This window comes from Elgaria multicarinata, chromosome 3 (genome assembly GCF_023053635.1).
Source record: "Elgaria multicarinata webbii isolate HBS135686 ecotype San Diego chromosome 3, rElgMul1.1.pri, whole genome shotgun sequence".
NCBI classification, from domain to species: Eukaryota; Metazoa; Chordata; class Lepidosauria; order Squamata; family Anguidae; genus Elgaria; species Elgaria multicarinata.
Genome location: NC_086173.1, coordinates 159672393 through 159690595, shown reverse-complemented (window position 1 = coordinate 159690595; position 18203 = coordinate 159672393). Strand labels below are relative to the sequence as shown.

Here is an 18203-nt window from a genome sequence, read left to right as displayed (position 1 = left end):
CAGAGCGGATAGTTCTGTAGTGGTGGTGCGATTATTTAAATGAGTTTAAAATCAGTGCAGTCTGGGGCTCCGATGTCAGTGGGGCAGCGAATCCACTCTGGGTTTTAGTCAGAATCAGGTGTTTCTGCACCTTGGGTAGCTCAAAGCTCCATTAAAGTTCTGAATGGTTCTGAGTGAATCCCAGAGCAGATTTATTGCCTCACTGACATTGGGAACTCCAGCCTCCACCATTTAAAATGCAAAACTGCACATGCTCAGAGTATTTCTTTTTTCCATCACAGTTGGCATCGGCAAACCAGTGGAGAGCCAATGTGTTGTAGTGGCTAGAGTGTTGGACTGGAAGTCAGGAGATCTGGGTTGTAGTCGCCACTCAGCCATCGAAGCTCACTGGGTGACTTTGGGCCAGTCACAGATTCTCACCCCAATCTACTTCACAGGGTTGTTGTTGTGAGGATAGAAATGGAGAGGAGGATTATGAATGCTGCCTTGCATTCCTTGGAGGAAAAAAGGCGGGATATAAATGAAATCGATCAAACCATTTTGTTGTTCTTTTAATGTTACAGGAATGTAGAAACAGGTTTGAAGTGGGAAGACAAATGGCGGTTGTGCAGTCCACAACAGAAATACTTCACACGGCTGTCGAAAGGGATGATCAAAGTCAATTTGGATGGCTTTAAAAGGGGGTTGGATAAATTCCTGAAGGCTATCAATGGCTGCTAGCCCTGATGGCTATGTGCTCCCTCCAGTATCTGAATCAGTAAGCCTGTGTGCACCAGTTGCTGGGGAACATGGGTAGGAGGGTGCTGTTGTACCATGTCCTGCTTGTGGGTCCCTGGTTGATAGTTCATTGGCCGCTGTGTGAACAGAGTGCTGGACTAGATGGACCCTTGGTCTGATCCAGCAGGGCTCTTTTTATGTTCTTATGTTTTAACTCCAAGCCACTCTCGACAATGGGCCCTCCCTCAGGGAGCCTACCTTTTCATTGCCTTTGCTCTTATTTATTTATTTATTTATTTATTTATTTATTTATTACATTTTTATACCGCCCAATAGCCGAAGCTCTCTGGGCGGTTCACAAGGGCGGTTCTCTTCCTCCTCCTCTTCCTCCTCAGTGCTCCCACTTGCTGGCTTGGCAGGCAGGTAGCCATAGAGCAAGGAGGCCGCGGCGTTTCCTGCGCCTCCTTCTCACTGCCACCGTTGTCTGGGCCAGAGCAAGAGGCGGGTGAACAAGCAGGTTGCCAGGGGGAAGAGGAGGAGCAACTCCAGGGGGCGCTAGTCAGTGGGTCCCTGCTGCGGTTTGGCTCCTCAGCGGGTGCCCACCCATGCCTACACTGATGCAAAGTGCTTGATTGCCAAGGGTTGACTATAAAAATTAACGTGCTCTCTGAAAGAAATGTCCTGCCTATGACCATTACGCATGCAGCCGCTGGTGAAAATCCCTATTCATTACAACAGTTAAAGCTGCCCTAGTGACCACAGACAAAAGAGGGCAGGGCTCCTGCAGCTTTTACTGTGGTGATGAAGAGGGGATTTCACCAGCTGCTGCATGCTTAACAATGGCACCTGCTTAGGGTGACCATATGAAAAGGAGGACAGGGCTCCTGTATTTTTAACAGTTGCATAGAAAAGGGAATTTCAGCAGGTGTCCTTTGTATATATGGGGAACCTGGTGAAATTCCCTCTTCATCACAACAGTTAAAGCTGCAGGAGCTGTACTAGAGTGACCAGATTTAAAAGACAACAAGGCACCTGCAGCTTTAACTGTTGTGATGAAGAGGAAATTTCACCAGGTTCCCTATATATACAAATGACACCTGCTGAAATTTCCTTTTCAATACAACTGTTAAAGATACAGGAGCCCTGCCCTCTTTTGTATCTGGTCACTCTAGTATAGCTCCTGCAGCTTTAACTGTTGGGATGAGGGAATTTCACCAGGTGCTGCATGCATACAAAGGACATCTGCTGAAATTCCCTTTTCCATACAACAGTTAAAGCTGCAGGAGCCCTGCCCTCTTTTGTATCTGGTTACTCTAGTATAGCTCCTGCAGCTTTAACTGTTGGGATGAGGAGGGAATTTCACCAGGTGCTGCATGCATACAAAGGACACCTGCTGAAATTCCCTTTTCCATACAACAGTTAAAGCTGCAGGAGCCCTGCCCTCTTTTGTATCTGGTTACTCTAGTATAGCTCCTGCAGCTTTAACTGTTGGGATGAGGAGGGAATTTCACCAGGTGCTGCATGCATACAAAGGACACCTGCTGAAATTCCCTTTTCCATACAACAGTTAAAGCTGCAGGAGCCCTGTCCTCCTTTCCATATGGTCACCCTATGCATAGGATCACAACGTTCGTTATTTTTGCTGCAATAGGCTTCACATGGCTACTGCCTGGTTATTTCAATGTGGCTCAAGAAGTTATCAAGCAGGCCATTTTATTTCTAACCACTGGGTGACATATGGCAGGACTGGGCAGAAAATAGATCTTCAGATTTTTTAGGGATGCAATTAGAGCCCTGCTGGGTCAGAGACCAAGGGTCCATCTAGGCCAGGATCCTGTTCACACGGCGGCCAACCAACTGCCCAAATGGGAAACCCACAAGGACAGGACAGGAGTGCAACCGCACCCTCCCTCCCTCCATGCAACCCACGATTCTGTTTGGAAACGACTGCAGTGATACAAAAATGAAAGGAAATCCTCCTGTTAAAAGGGAGGGCCCTTTGCACATGCTCAGAGGCACCTTCGTGTCTCTCCAGCAAGAGGCTGAGGCTTTGCACATGCTCAGAGGCACATTCATTTCTTTCCAGCAAGAGGCTGAGGCTTTGCACATGCTCAGAGGCACATTCATGTCTCTCCAGCAAGAGTCTGAGGCTTTGCACATGCTCAGAGGCACATTCATGTCTCGCCAGCAAGAGGCTGAGGCTTTTGAATTCAAATCTCACCCCGCCCCCAATCCTGATCTATTTAGCCATACAAAATAAAACTAGACTGGGACAGCCAAGAGGAAATCTGAGGCTCTTGCTTGGAGGTCACAAACACTGAAGACGCAGGGGCTGCATTTTGATCAGCTTTCTCCAAGCCGGCGTCCTCCAGACGGGTTGGATTACAACTCCCATCATCATCATCCCCAACGGGAATGGTAGCCCATCCCGTCTGAAGGGCACCATAAGTGGCGAAAGGCCTGTTTAGATGCACTGGAGGAGGGGCGCTGCGGAGTGACTCCGGATTCCTAGACAGACTGCCATTAGGAAGTGATGAGCGGATCAAGGAGAGAGAGAGAGAGAGATGGCGATGGATAAACAGCGAGTCACTTCCTGCTCCGCCTTCCCTGGGAAAGTGGCGTTGAATTTCCCACGCAGATCGAGGGGGGGGGGGGGAAGGATCGGGCCCTCCGGAGTGGGAATCCGGTGAGTGGAAAGAAGCTCTTGGGGAGGAGGAGGAGGACCCCCACCCCCAGAAAAACCAAGATTGGGTGGGTGGGGAAGAAGAGAGGGTCGCCAGCTCCCAAAAGGAGCCGGAGGTGAAGGCTAGCAAGCGCAGATCTCTTCCACTCCGAATCCCGCAATGGCTGCGCGTCTCCCTGCTTTTTCATTTCCACGTCCCCCTCTCTCAAGCGATCAGGGAAGGCTCAAGGCTGAAAAGGGTAAAGATGCCTCCAGCTCCCTCGGAGACAGTCGCATCTTAGATGGCAGAACCGGTTTCCTTTCTTATTGTGTATCTTCCCTCCCCACTTCGCAGACCTGGCCGGGGGACACGTGTGGACTCGTTCACACGCGCCGCCTGACGCTAAGCCGAGGAACCGCGTTAAGGGTTGGAATAGAGCAAGGGAACCATCCTATGCATGAGTAGACCGGGGGTGGGGGGGAGTCCTACAACTCCCAATGCTGGGAGTTGTAGTACTTGATTTCTGTCTAAACTTGCAAATGGTGATGCTCCGAGCTGCCTTGTACTGAATCAGACCTTTGGTTGCCACCGGGTTTCTCATGCTAGGGCTGTGACCCTAAACCACACTTACCCGGGAGCAAGCCCAGTGGAAGTCAGCAAGGCTTGCTTCTGAGTAAACACCCCCTTTTCCCTCTTTCACCTTTGCTTCCTTCTGCTTGTCCTGCCTTGTTTTCCTGTGCTCTGGGAGCCGTTTTCTTTTCTAAACTTGAATTTTTTCCCATTCATTATTATTATTATTATTATTATTATTATTAATTATTTATTTATATAGCACCATCAATGTTCATTCATCCATCCATCCACTACATTTATATCTCCCGCCTTTCGTCCATGGAGATGGCACAGCCTATTCTCAATCCCCCTTTTATCCTCAAAGCAGCCCTGCGAGGTAGGCTAGGCAAAGAGAGGGTGATAGGCCGAAGGAGCGCACCCGGTCGGCTTCATTTGAACCTGGGTCTCCTCAGTCTGAGCTCGGCCTTTTCCCAACCTTTTGCTCCCCCAGACATTGCAGGACTACAACTCCCATCAGCCACAGCCAACGTGGGAGAAAGCGACGGGCAGCCAAAGCTACCCCAACTGATGCACGGTGTGGATGATTTATCCTGCACTCTTTATCAAGATGGCTTCCCCCTCTTTGTGCCTTCTCACATGCTGGCTGGGGCTGATAGGAGTTGTAGTCCAATAACACTTAGGGTGTGGCCATACCCTTTGGTTTACCCCACCCCAAAACAAGTTCCAGACCCCTGCCCTAGACCAAGAAGCCATGACTACTTGAATTCTGATGCCCTTTGTGGCTTCCTGGACGGCCTCTTTGGACTAGCTTGGCTCTGGTAGCCACCTTCTGATTTGGGGCTAACGGTGTCTCTTTTCTTTTTAAGGAAAAGTTGTGGCAACGCTCTCTTTCTCTCTCATGAATCTCCGTTTTGCAACCAGCTGCTTCTGTGGAGGCTTCGTGTCGTCTCGAAGAGCGAGCGATTAATTCTGTGGAAAGAACTGCTAGTACCGAGGCGGGAGGCCTTTTTGAAATGTAAAGTTTTTTGAACACCTACTGTTTGTTCAGGCCTGAAACCATAAATCAGATCTAGAAAGCTATTTTACTTTCAACACAAAGAGGGGAAATGGCGGCGGACGGGGGAGACGTGACAGCTCTGGGTTTCCAGTGGAAGGTCATGGAGGCTCTCGGAGAAACAGGCCCTGAGCCAGAGGCAGCAGCAAGACAAGGCCCTCGTGACATCCAGGCCTGGAAAACTATGGAATTCTGGGAAAGAGCTGCACCTCAGCAGGTTAAGCAGGAGTCGAACGAAGGGCTCCAGGAGGGCTGGGAGGCTAAATTTCAGGGGTTTGTGAAAGCGTTGGAGTCTCCTCTTTCGGAGGGGGGCAGTTCTTGGCTACTACAGTCCAGGCCCACAGTCGGTGGGGTCCTGCCGCACTTTGGAAGCGTGGCTGAGCCCAGCCAGCGTCCCAGAGAACAGAGGGTGGCCCAGTTCCCACCAGGCCTCTGTACAGAATCCCAACCACTTGACGGCGGCCTGTTGCCATGTGACAAAGGGAACGGTGGCGAAGTGAAGGAAGAGGAGCCGGACGGGGCGGCTGCTGGTTCTGACACGCAACGCCAGCGGTTCCGGCGGTTCTGTTACCAGGAAGCCGGAGGGCCCCGAGTCGTCTTCAGCAGACTCTGGGAGCTCGGCTGTGGGTGGTTGAAGCCAGAGACGCACACCAAGGAACAGATCCTGGAGCTGGTGGTCCTGGAGCAGTTTGTGGCTGTCCTCCCCACGGAAATGCAGAGCTGGGTCAGGGGAGGAGGGCCGGAGACCTGCTCACGAGCGGTAGCTCTGGCGGAGGACTTCCTGCTGAGGCTGCGAGAGGAACAGCAGCAGGGAAAACAGCAAGTGAGCCTAGTTGGGACTGGGTGAGTCCGTTCTGATATGGAGCGTTGGACCGATCCCAGGGCCAGAATGGAGTGGCAAAGCTCTTCCTGGACTGTACCACTTCAGGATGCAAGTCAGGGGTGTCATATTTGCATACTTTAAAAAAAACAGTAACTCCCTGCACATAGAAAGCTAGCATGAAAAGGGGAAGGGTTAAACATAGCCTTTTAAGGGGAGTGGATACAAACAAATTCCAGACTTTTTTCTGTCTAAACATGCATAGGATTGAACACTTAGGGCTTTAAAGCAGGGTGGACCACGTGTGGGTCACAGGTGGACCACACCGCCCCCACCCCCCGGAGCAGCCCCTATGCCACTGAATTTAGTGGGGGATTGCATATTTTTATTATTATGGATTGCATATTTTTTTTTTATTATTATTATTATTATTAAAATAATAATAATAAATTGAATTATAATTCAATTTATACCCTGCTAATCTGCAAAATATCCTGCACTATGGAGTGCTAAAAACATCAAAATTAGATTGTTCTCAAGCTAAAGACAACCTTTTTAGCACTTGGTCGCAATTTGCTGCTGGATTTATTTATGAAACTGCCAATTGATTTCCCAGCGGTTGCATTCCCTTTGAAAGGTCAGGTTTGTAGCCTGGGGCTACTCCTAGAAACACTGGCTTTGGCTGGTTCTCCAGCTACAGCCTCTCCTGGACAGGGATAGCTTGCTTGGCCACAATGGTACAGGTACTAGTAACCTCACGACTGGATTACTGCAATGCCCTGTATATGGGGCTGTCCTTAAGGCTGTTCCAGAAGCTGGAGCTAGTGCAGAATGCTGCAGCTCGACTGTTGTCTGGAGCTGCCCCTTTCCAGCATGTAACTCCTCTGCTGAGGGAGCTGCACTGGCTGCCTATTCGCTACCGGGCCAGGTTGAAGGTTCTTGTACTTGTGTACAAAGCCCTAAACAACGTGAGACCAGGATACCTGAGAGAGCGCCTTCTCCCTTATCAACCCTGAGGTCATCCGAGGGCCTGCTCCTGTTGGTTCCACGTGCACCTATTGCCCAACTGGAGTCAGTGCAAAAAGGAGGAGAGGCTGGGGGCCTTGCTAGACCTACGTGATAATCCGGTGGGGAGTCGGGGCGAGGCCGCGCTACAGCTAGCGCAGGCCGTCTCCCTTTTCTACACGTTACATGTGACGGGGAAAGGGAAAGCCCCGTCGCGTCCTCCATTTTTTTTTAATTAAAGGGCCATGTGCGTAGGAGCGCACCAACGGAAAGGTAAGGGGTTTAAAAAAAGTTTTTTTTAAAAAAAAATAAAGGGTTCCCCGCTCCCCCTGCCCCTGATTTCCCCCACACAATGTCTGATGCCCCCCCGCCCGCTCGCTCGCCCGTCCTCCCCCCGCTCACCATGTCCGCCCCCCGCTCGCTAGCCCGTCCCTGATCTCCTTGCCCTGGCCCCATTCTTCTCCCCCCCCCGGTCTGCCATGTCTGATGCCCCGCCTGCCCGCTCGCCAGCCCACTCGCCATGCCCACCCGATCACCCGCCTGCCATGTCCGATGCCCCCTCCGCGCCCCCCCCCATCCGTGATCTCCCCACCCTGGCTCCGCTCTTCCCCCCCCATCTCTCCTGCCGGGTCCGCTCTTTCCCCTGGCCCCCATCTCCCCCCCCCCCCCGGTGATTTCCCCCCCCAGCCCGATTGGCACAGCGCTCCTATAGAGTGCTGTGCCCAGTGCGCGGCTTCTCCTGGCTACTCGCGTGTAAGCGAGCAGCCGGGAAAAGCCACGGAAGTAGCTAAAGTAGCCCAGTATCCGCAGCTGGGCCATAAGCGGATCCGGTTATCCCGGGTCAAGGGAGGATTTAGGCCGGCCTGACCCCGGGATCCCCTGTGCGTCGTCTGCACGCACAGCAGGGAGCCCGGGCCTCACACCGGGCTAAGTCCTCGTCTAGCAACGGCCTGGCTCTGGTGCTGATGAGAAGATTTTTTATTATTATTATTTTTCTTATTTATTTATTTTATTTATTTATTTATTTTATTACATTTATATACCGCCCCCCAGCCGAAGCTCTCTGGGCGGTTTTTTCTTGTTAAAAAAGTCTTTAAAAACGTTTTTAAAACTTCACAGCTAGCCCAACGTTTCGGATGATGACAATCTTTAGAAAAGTTGGCTAATAGGCGTCCACAGTAAAGTATTCTGCCACAAAACTGTGCTGGCAATTTCTTTTAGGGGAGTTGCCTCTCCAAATGGAGTCAGGCCATGAGAGGCTGGAGGCTGAGCCCCACCCAGAGAAGAGCCTTCAGTGTGGTGGCCCCCTTTCTATGGAACTCCCTGCCGCTGGAGATCAGGCAGGCGCCAACACTGTGCTGCTTCCGGCACCTCCTGAAGACAACTTTATTTTAGGGAGCCTTCCCTGACAGACCAGCCACAATTTTTATTGGAATTCGGGGTTTGTTTGTTTTTTCAAAAAAATAGTTTTTGACATGAAGTTTTATCATTCTTTTATGTTATTTTCGTATCTTTTCTTGTTCAGCACTCCAGAAGCTGTGTAGATGTGGAGCGGCATATAAAAGCAAATGAATAAAATAAAACACATTTTGTTTCTTGTTTGTTTCATGAATACCTTGTTGCATTCTCAGACGCTGGTGGCATTGAAAGAGATGGTTGTTAATTTCCCCGAAGAGGGGCCAGCTCCGTTGGATACCTGGCCGAGGCCGCTGTTTGGGCAGATCAAGCAGGAAGGTGGACTGGAGGCCACCTCGTCAGGTAAGGGTTTGACCCGTGTCAGCTAATAATAATAATAATAATAATAATTTATTTATTTATTTATTTATTTATAGCAGAGCAATGACAAATCTTGATAAAATAGTTAAGAGCAGAGACACCACACTGACAACAAAGGTCCGCATAGTTAAAGCAATGGTATTCCCCGTAGTAACCTATGGCTGCGAGAGCTGGACCATAAGGAAAGCTGAGCGAAGGAAGATAGATGCTTTTGAACTGTGGTGTTGGAGGAAAATGCTGAGAGCGCCTTGGACTGCAAGAAGATCAAACCAGTCCATACTCCAGGAAATAAAGCCAGACTGCTCACTTGAGGGAATGGTATTAAAGGCAAAACTGAAGTACTTTGGCCACATAATGAGAAGACAGGACACCCTGGAGAAGAGGCTGATGCTAGGGAAAGTGGAAGGTGAAAGGAAGAGGGGCCGACCGAGGGCAAAATGGATGGATGATATTCTGGAGGTGACAGACTTGACCTTGGGGGAGCTAGGGGTGGCGACGGCCGACAGAAAGCTCTGGCGTGGGCTGGTCCATGAAGTCACGAAGAGTCGGAAACGACTGAACGAATAAACAACAATTACATTTTTATACCGCCCAATAGCCGAAGCTCTCTGGGCGGTTCACAAAAATTAAAACCATAATAAAACAACCAACAGGTTAAAAGCACAATGACAAAATACAATATAAAAAGCACAACCAGGATAAAAACCAAGCAGCAAAATTGATATAAGATTAAAATACAGAGTTAGAACAGTAAAATTTAAATTTAAGTTAAAATTAAGTGTTAAAATACTGAGAGAATAAAAAGGTCTTCAGCTGGCGACGAAAAGAGTACAGTGTAGGCGCCAGGCGGACCTCTCTGGGGAGCTCATTCCACAACCGGGGTGCCACAGCGGAGAAGGCCCTGCTCCTAGTAGCCACCTGCCTCACTTCATAATAATAATAATAATTTAAAATAATAATTCATAATAATAATTTATTTCTTACCCTCCTCTCCACTTGGATCGAGGCGGGGAACAACAGCAAATATAAAACATAAAAACTTGATTAAAACATCCTTAAAACGTCCTAAAAACGTTCTACTGGGCCCCTCTAGGGCTTTAAAGGGCATTAGACCAATTCATGGAGGATAAGGCCATCAATGGCTACCAGTCATGATGGCTATGCTATATACTACCTCCAGGAACAGAGCAGCATACTTAGAATCATAGAATAGTAGAGTTGGAAGGGGCCCACAAGGCCTCTACTCATTGCAGGAATCTACCTTAAAGCATCCCTGACAGATGGCCAGATTGTGACAGAAGAATGCGTGGAGGAATGGCTGACATCAGAGGCCAGAATGGGATGGTGGCTGGAATTACTGCCAGTTGGAATATGGAAAGAGACCGTGGCTGCATTCAGACAACGCTGTAGTCAATGGTGGGTTAATAGTCAACTCCACAGTTGATTATCAAGGGGGTACTCCCCACACGAGGTGATTATAATCAACCGTGGAGTGGATTAAGGCTAGCATTGAGTTGACTATTAATAAAAGCCAGTGTGGCGTAGTGGCTAAAGTGTTGGACTGGGAGATCTGGGTTCTAGTCCCCACTCGGCCATGGAAGCCCACTGGGTGACTTTGGGCCAGTCACAGACTCTCAGCCCAACCCACCTCACAGGGTTGTTGTTGTGAGGATAGAAATGGGAGAGGAGGATTATGTACGCCGTCTTGAATTCCTTGGAGGAAAAAAGGCGGGATATAAATGAAATCAATCAAACCATTTTGTTGTTCTTTTAATGTATCAGGAATGTGGAAACAGTTTTGAGGAGGATTATGTATGCCACCTTGGGTTCCTTGTAGGAAAAAAGGCGGGATGTAAATGCTGCTGCTGCTGCTGCTGCTATTATTATTATTATTATTATTATTATTATTATTATTATTATTATCCGCCTCTCCCTCTGGATCAAGGTGGGGAACAACATTAAATACAATATAATACATAAAACTAGTTAAAAGACAATATTAAATACAATATTAAAATAACAATCATAGCATCTTAAAATTCATTAGGTTTAAAATTCATGAGGTTTAAAAGTCAACGGTGTGTTTGATTGACACATCCCCCGCCCTCTTCCCCCCCCTCAGTCCTCCCACTGGTATCCCATCAGCCATTGCAAGTTCTGCCAGCTGGACTAGAGCCTTATAGGGGACCTATAGATACGTCACCCTGTCGTTGGGGAACAACCAGGCGAGAGGGCAATTCTCTCATGTCCTGTTTATGCGTTTCCTAGAGTCATCTAGTTGGCTGCTGTGGAAATTGAATGTTGGACTCAATAGGCCATTGATCTGATTCAGCATGGCTCTTTTTTTTTCAGAAGGTGATGAGATGGTATGTTGGAATGAGCGAAGTCGGTCAGAAAACTCCAGGGAACTGGATCCAGAAGAGATGTCGTCAAGAAGATCCAAAGAGGATGTTTCTCTCAGCCCTGATCAGGAGGAGGCCTCAGAGAGCTGGCTGGGCAAACAGCTAGAAAAGAAAGGGAGAATATTCATTGATTCTCAGGGAACCTATGAAGATCTCCAGGGAATTGTCATGCCACATGGAATTTCTAAGGCATGTGGAGATACTGTCCCAGTTGAACAGGAAGAAAGCTTTGTAGAGAGATCTGACCTCGCTGCGCACAACAGGTCCCAACCGGTTGAGAAAAAATACAAATGTTTAGATTGCGGGAGACACTTTGGTCAGCAGTCCCACCTTATAACACACAAAAGAATCCACACGGGGGAGAAACCCTATATGTGTCTGGAATGCAGGAAAAGCTTCCGGCGACGAGCACACCTTGTGGAACATGAGAGAATCCACACAGGTGAGAAGCCGTACAAATGCCCGGAATGCGAAAAGGGCTTCTGCGACCGATCGAGTTTCAATATGCACACAAGAATCCACACAGGAGAGAAGCCGTACAAATGCCCGGACTGCGGGAAGTGCTACAGCCGTCACACCAGCCTCACCGATCACCAGAGAACCCACACGGGAGAGAAGCCCTACAAATGCCTCCAGTGCGAGAAATGCTTCAGCGGCAGGTCCAACTTCAATGCGCACAAGAGAATCCATGTCGAAGAGAAGCCTCACAAATGCGGGGACTGCGGGAAGACTTTCACGCGGCTCTCCAACCTGACCGATCACAAGAGAACCCACACGGGGGAGAAGCCGTACAAATGCAAGGAGTGCGGGAAAGGCTTCAGCTGCAGTTCGCTCCTTATTAAGCATAACAGGAACCACACGGGGGAGAAGCCGTATCAGTGCTTGGAGTGCGGCAAATGCTTCAGCATGAGCTTCATCCTCATTAGGCATAAGAGAATCCACACCAGAGAAAAATCGTATGAACAATGATCTAGCTGGGCGAAGATCCGGAAATCTCCACTTGCGTGGGAACGAGGTGGAGAATGATAGGATGGAGCGGGCCATTTTGTGCTGCAAATAGGAACCCCATTTGAGTTTAAAGGGGAGGGGGGGAATCCAAAGAAACCCTGCAAGATGAAAAGTAGCTCAGTAAAGAATGAGCTGGACTGGAACATTTCTCTTTGAAGTGCTAGTTTTCTACTTGTAGGGAGATGTGTGCTTTCTTCCCCGTTAGTGCGGAAGTGCATTCAAAAATACTGTATTTCTTCGATTGTAAGACGCACACTAATTTCAGTACCACCAACAGGAAAAAAAAAACCCTAAGACACACCCACAATTCTAAGACGCACCCCATTTTTAGAGATGTTTATATGGGGAAAAAAGTGTGTCTTAGAATCGAAGAAATAGGGTAGTATTCCCTCACTTATCCCCCACACCTACATGGAGCAGAGAATCATAGAATAGTAGTGTTGGAAGGGGCCTATAAGGCCATCAAGTCCAACCCCCTGCTCAATGCAGGAATCCACCCTAAAGCATCCCTGACAGATGGTTGTCCAGCTGCCTCTTGAAGGCCTCTAGTGTGGGAGAGCCCACCACCTCCCCAGGTAACTGGTTCCATTGTCGTACTGCTCTAATAGTCAGGACGTTTTTCCTGATGTCCAGCCGGAATCTGACTTCCTGTAACTTGAGCCTGTTATTAGAGGCACCTTGGGATTCTCGAACCTCATTCCACTAAACTGGCCACTACAATCAACCTCTTCTGTACACAGGAGATTCATATAAGGGAGACTTTGAAAGAATACAGCAGAAATGTGAACCCTGAGTGATACTGTGATGTAACAAGCAGCAAGAGGTGTGTGGACGTAGAGTCATAATAACTTCAAATTGGTACAGTACATTAAAGCATCCTTCCCCAACCTTTTATTTCATTTTAATTTTTTAAATTTTTTATTGTGAATATCAACAAACAAAACAGAAAATACATCGTGAAAATGGGGGGGGGGAACCCCATACATTGTGTATATAGAATTATCATCATTTCCGTTGTATGAGCCGTTAAAAAGCAAAAAGGGAGAGAGTTATACAAAGGTTTCAAGAAAAGCAGACTAAATATCCAAATATTGCAAGTTGCGCCTATATAACACTCGTTCAAAAGTTGATAATGTTATTAGGTCCTCGATCCATTGCATTATGGGAGGTGTGAATTTGTCCTTCCAATGTGATAATGTCAGTCTTTTGGCTGTCATAAGGGCTCTGAAGAGCCGTCTTCGCTGACCATGTGTTAACTTCCAGGAAACTGGTAGGTAATTTAGGAGGAGATTCTTCCATATTATAGATTGTTTTCATCCTTATTATCACCTCCTCCCAAAAGAGGGCAACTACTGGGCATTGCCAAAACATACGAGTTAAAGAAGCATTAGATGCATTACATCTCCAACAATTATGCAAGTTAGACAAACCCTTATTGAAAAGGTGTTATGGAGTCCAATAGACCCGAAACAATTTTTTTTTTGCTGAATAAGACGTAACCTAAGATCCATAGTAGCTTCAGATACAGATGCTAGAGCAACCATCCATTGGTTAGGCAAGATAGAACACTCCAATTCTCTGGAGTGTCCACAACTCCCATCATCCTGGCTGGGGATGATGGGAGTTGAAGATCACACCTCAAGGGTCCCAGGTTGGGGAGGGCTGCTTTTCTCTCTCTCACTCTCTCTCTCTCTCTCTCTCTCTCTCTCTCTCTCTCTCTCTCTCTCTCTCTCATACTCACACACACACACAAGTATTTGGCTGCAAGAAAGGCCAATGCTAGTTTGGGCTGAATTAATAGAAGTATAGCTTCCAAATCACGGGAGGTCCTGGTTCCTCTCTATTCGACCCTGGTTAGGCCTCATCTAGAGTATTGCGTCTAGTTCTGGGCTCCACAATTCAAGAAGGACGCAGACAAGCTGGAGCGTGTTCAGAGGAGGGCAACCAGGATGATCAGGGGTCTGGAAACAAAGCCCTATGAAGAGAGACTGAAAGAACTGGGCATGTTTAGCCTGGAGAAGAGAAGATGGAGGGGAGACATGAGAGCACTCTTCAAAGACTTAAAAGGTTGTCACACAGAGGAGGGCCAGGGTCTCTTCTTGATCCTCCCAGAGTGCAGGACACGGAATAACGGCCTTAAGTTAAAGGGAGCCAGATTCCAGCTGGACATCAGGAAAAACTTCCTGACTGTTAGAGCAGTACGACAATGGAATTTATTTATTTATTTATTTATTTATTACATTTCTATACCGCCCAATAGCCGAAGCTCTCTGGGCGGTTCACAAAAATTAAAACCACAGTAAAACACCCAACAGTTTAAAACACAATTACGAAATACAGTATAAAAAGCGCAACCAGGATAAAACCACACAGCAAAGTTGATATAGGATTAAAATACAGAGTTAAAACAGTAAAATTTAAATTTAAGTTAAAATTAAGTGTTAAAATACTGAGTGAATAAAAAGGTCTTCAGCTGGCGACGAAAGCAGTACAGTGTAGGCGCCAAGCGGACCTCTCTGGGGAGCTCGTTCCACAACCGGGGTGCCACAGCGGAGAAAGACCTCCTCCTAGTAGCCACCTGCCTCACTTCCTTTGGCAGGGGCTCATGGAGAAGGCCCCCTGTAGATGATCTTAAGGTCCGGGTAGGTACATATGGGAGGAGGCGTTCCTTCAGATAACCTGGCCCCAAACCGTTTAGGGCTTTAAATGTCAATACCAGCACTTTGAATCGGGCCCGGACCTGGACTGGCAGCCAATGAAGTTGTAAAAGGACTGGCGTAATGTGATCTCGCCGGCCAGTCCCTGTTAATAACCTTGCTGCCCTGTTTTGCACCAGTTGAAGTTTCCGGACCGTTTTCAAAGGCAGCCCCACGTATAACGCATTGCAGTAATCCAAACGAGAGGTTATCAGAGCATGGATAACTGTAGCTAAGCTATCTCTGTCCAGATAAGGGCGCAGCTGGTATATCAGTTGCCTGGTGAGGTTGTGGGCTCTCCCACACTAGAGGCCTTCAAGAGGCAGCTGGACAAGCATCTGTCAGGGATGCTTTAGAGTGGATTCCTGCATTGAGCAGGGAAATGGACTCGATGGCCTTGTAGGCCCCTTCCAACTCTGCTATTCTATGATTCTATAGTGACAACAGCAAGTCTGAGGATGAAATCTGATGCATGTTCTGACAACTTTCAGCATTTTCCCACACAAAGCCACCATTTCCCACCCATCCCTTCCTTTTTATTTTTATAATTCTGATTATATAGGTCAAGTAATACAACATATATATACATTATGAGTCAATACAAATATAGATGTTCCCGCCTGGGTTTGAGGTTGTTTAACATTAATTTAGTTTAATTTAGGGCACCCCGGAAATTAGTCTCTTTACCCATACACCTATTCTTTCCATAGCTCTATAAACGCCGATGGAGGTGTTCATTCATTTTCTTCTTTGTTCACATGGTCAGTAAATGTCCTCCATACCCCCTCAAATTTAGCTTCACTTTGTTGTCCTCGTACTTTCCTCAATTTTTGTGTCAACTTTTCTAATCTACAAAGCCACCATTTTGAACGTAACCCCCCGCCAAAACTAAAGTCCATGCACAAAGAAAGTAAACCTGTTAACATTCCAGAGTGCAGGACACAGAATAATGGGCTCAAGTTACAGGAAGCCAGATTCTAGCTGGATATCAGGAAAAACGTCCTGACTGTTAGAGCAGTATGACAATGGAACCAATGACCTAGGGAGGAGGTGGAATCTCCCACACTAGAGGCCTTCAAGAGGCAGCTGGACAGCCATTTGTCAGGGATGCTTTAGGGTGGATTCCTGCATTGAGCAGGGGGTTGGACTCGATGGCCTTGTAGGCCCTTTCTAACTCTACTATTCTATGATTCTTTGTCAAATGAAGGAGTTCTAGCCATGTCTAGGGTGCCCATATGAAAAGGAGGACAGGGCTCCTGTGTCTTTAACAGTTGCACAGAAAACAGCATTTCAGCAGGTGTCATTTGTGTGTGTGCAGCACCCTGTGAAATTCCCTCTTCATCACAACAGTGAAAGCTGCAGGAGCTCTGCCATCTTGACCAGATACAAAAGAGGGCAGGGCTCCTGCAGCTTTAACAGTTGTAATGAAGAGGGAATTTCACTGGGTCCTGCATGCATAACAATGACACCTATTATTATTATTATTATTATTTATTTATATAGCACCATCAATGTACATGGTGCTGTACAGAGTAAAACAGTAAATAGCAAGGCCCTGCCGCATAGGCTTACAATCTAATAAAATCATAGTAAAACAATAAGGAGGGGAAGAGAATGCCAACAGGCACAGGGTAGGGTAAGCAGGCACAGGGTAGGGTAAAACCTGCTGAAATTCCCCTTTCAGTACAACTGATAAAGATACCGGAGCCCTGTCCTCCTTTCCATATGGTCACCCTAGCCTTGTCAGCTATGTTTTAATTTATGATGGTGCATTTAGGGCACAACCCTATGTATATTTAGACTGAAAAATGCCCTACAATTGTAGGACTGTTTTCTGTCCAAACATGCATAGGATTGCTCTTCTCAGGCCGTTTTGTGAATTTCTGGCTCATCAGCTGTAAGGATTGCAACATCATTGGAATCACAGAATAGCAGAGTTGGAAGGGGCCTATAAGGCCGTCAAGTCCAACCCCCAGCTCATTGCAGGAATCCACCCTAAAGCATCCCTGACGGATGGTTGTCCAGCTGCCTCGAAGGCCTCTACGGTGGGAGAGCCCACAACCTCCCTAGGTAACTGATTCCATTGTCGTACTGCTCTAACAGTCAGGAAGTTTTTCCTGATGTCCAGCCGGAATCAAGCTTGTGAGAGAAGGAAGATAAAGCTCTTTTTTCTTTCCTTTTTTTGATCTCTAATCACCCCCCGAATTTACTTGATAATACATTGGGATCTGCATTCGATAAGATTTGCATTTGATAGATTTTCAAGCACCGTGTGGAATTTGCTGCTGCTTACGAAACCTCTGGCTGTCAAATCACAGCCCCTATTATAAAATGTTATCATTCAGTGCAATTGCGTGCATGTTTACTCAGAAGTAAATCTCAGCGCGTTCCATGAAATCCAATCCCAGGTAAATGTGCGTAGAATCGCAGCCCTAGACCGGCTCGGTAGATGCATTCTCAGCAACAAGATGATGTGATGGCCACTGGCTGAGAGCTTTACAAGGGGATTTGATCTATCGTTGGAGACATCAGTGGTTTTAAGCCATGTTAGATGCTAAAAAGAGAAATCAACTCTGGTGCTTGATAAACATATTAAAAACTATTTTATTCTTAAAATCCGAAAATGCTCAACGTTTCGGACGTATTGTCAGGAGCTATAATAAAATATACAATTCTTTTAAAAAATAACAAAACAGGAACGACACCCGTGCATTAATGAAACATTTCATATACAAACCTCAGCTACTCCTATCTACAGATTTTGTAGTTGCCACAAGTCATGGAGACTAAAGGTTTTTACTAGGGACACTTTTGTCCTTATCCCTCCCCAGGATTACATCTGCTGACCCGAGTCCACAATTTTTTCACTTCAAAAATCCAAGCTTTTCTAACTTAACTCATCACCTCCCCGTTAATGGCTTATTTCTAATCATATGCAATCACTATCTTCCCCTATTGATACCTTGCCAAAGATATTTTACTTTCTCCTGGCAATGTCTCACATAGAATATAAACTATTACAGTTATTGCATCACTATACGCCCCAGTAACATGTACATAAAATACAAATCTTGGCCACGGTAGGCAATCACTATCTCGAACGTCCGAAACGTTGAGCAGAGCATTTTTGGATTTTAAGAATAAAATAGTTTTTAATACGTTTATCAAGCACCAGAGTTGATTTCTCTTTTTAGCATCTACGCTTATTGGTGCGTTTCCCCCCCCCCCCCCACATCGGCATTTAAGCCACGTTAGCCAAATAGAACGGCCAGGTTTGGAGCAACTAAGCCTTAGGAGAGGAATTTCAACCTTTTATAGCTGGAATGGGGGGTGGGTGTACCTGTATAAGCCAAGAAACCAACAAAGGTAATCCAGGTTATCTGAAGGAACGCCTCCTCCCATATGTACCTGCCCAAACCCTAATATCATCCTCAGGGGTCCTTCTCTGTGAGCCCCTGCCAAAGGAAGTGAGGCAGGTGGCTACCAGGA

General features: G+C 47.2%; 2 protein-coding genes across 3 annotated transcripts in view; both read left to right on the top strand.

Moving 5' to 3' along the window:
* LOC134395661 (uncharacterized) overlaps window positions 1–18203 on the top strand; it is a 141646-nt gene that overhangs the window by 71990 nt on the left and 51453 nt on the right. The gene's annotated exons all lie outside the window — the stretch shown is intronic.
* LOC134396184 (zinc finger protein 397-like) lies at window positions 3320–13867 on the top strand. 2 transcript variants are annotated; one of them, XM_063122589.1, is made up of 4 exons: window positions 3320–3403; window positions 4820–5830; window positions 8464–8590; window positions 10964–13867. In XM_063122589.1, the coding sequence occupies exons 2-4, from the start codon at window positions 5060–5062 to the stop codon at window positions 11977–11979; spliced, it is 1914 nt and encodes a 637-aa protein (XP_062978659.1). In that variant the 5' UTR covers window positions 3320–3403; window positions 4820–5059; the 3' UTR covers window positions 11980–13867. The 2 variants fall into 2 exon arrangements, with proteins under 2 accessions (XP_062978659.1, XP_062978658.1); XM_063122588.1 differs by having other exon boundaries at window positions 10961–13867.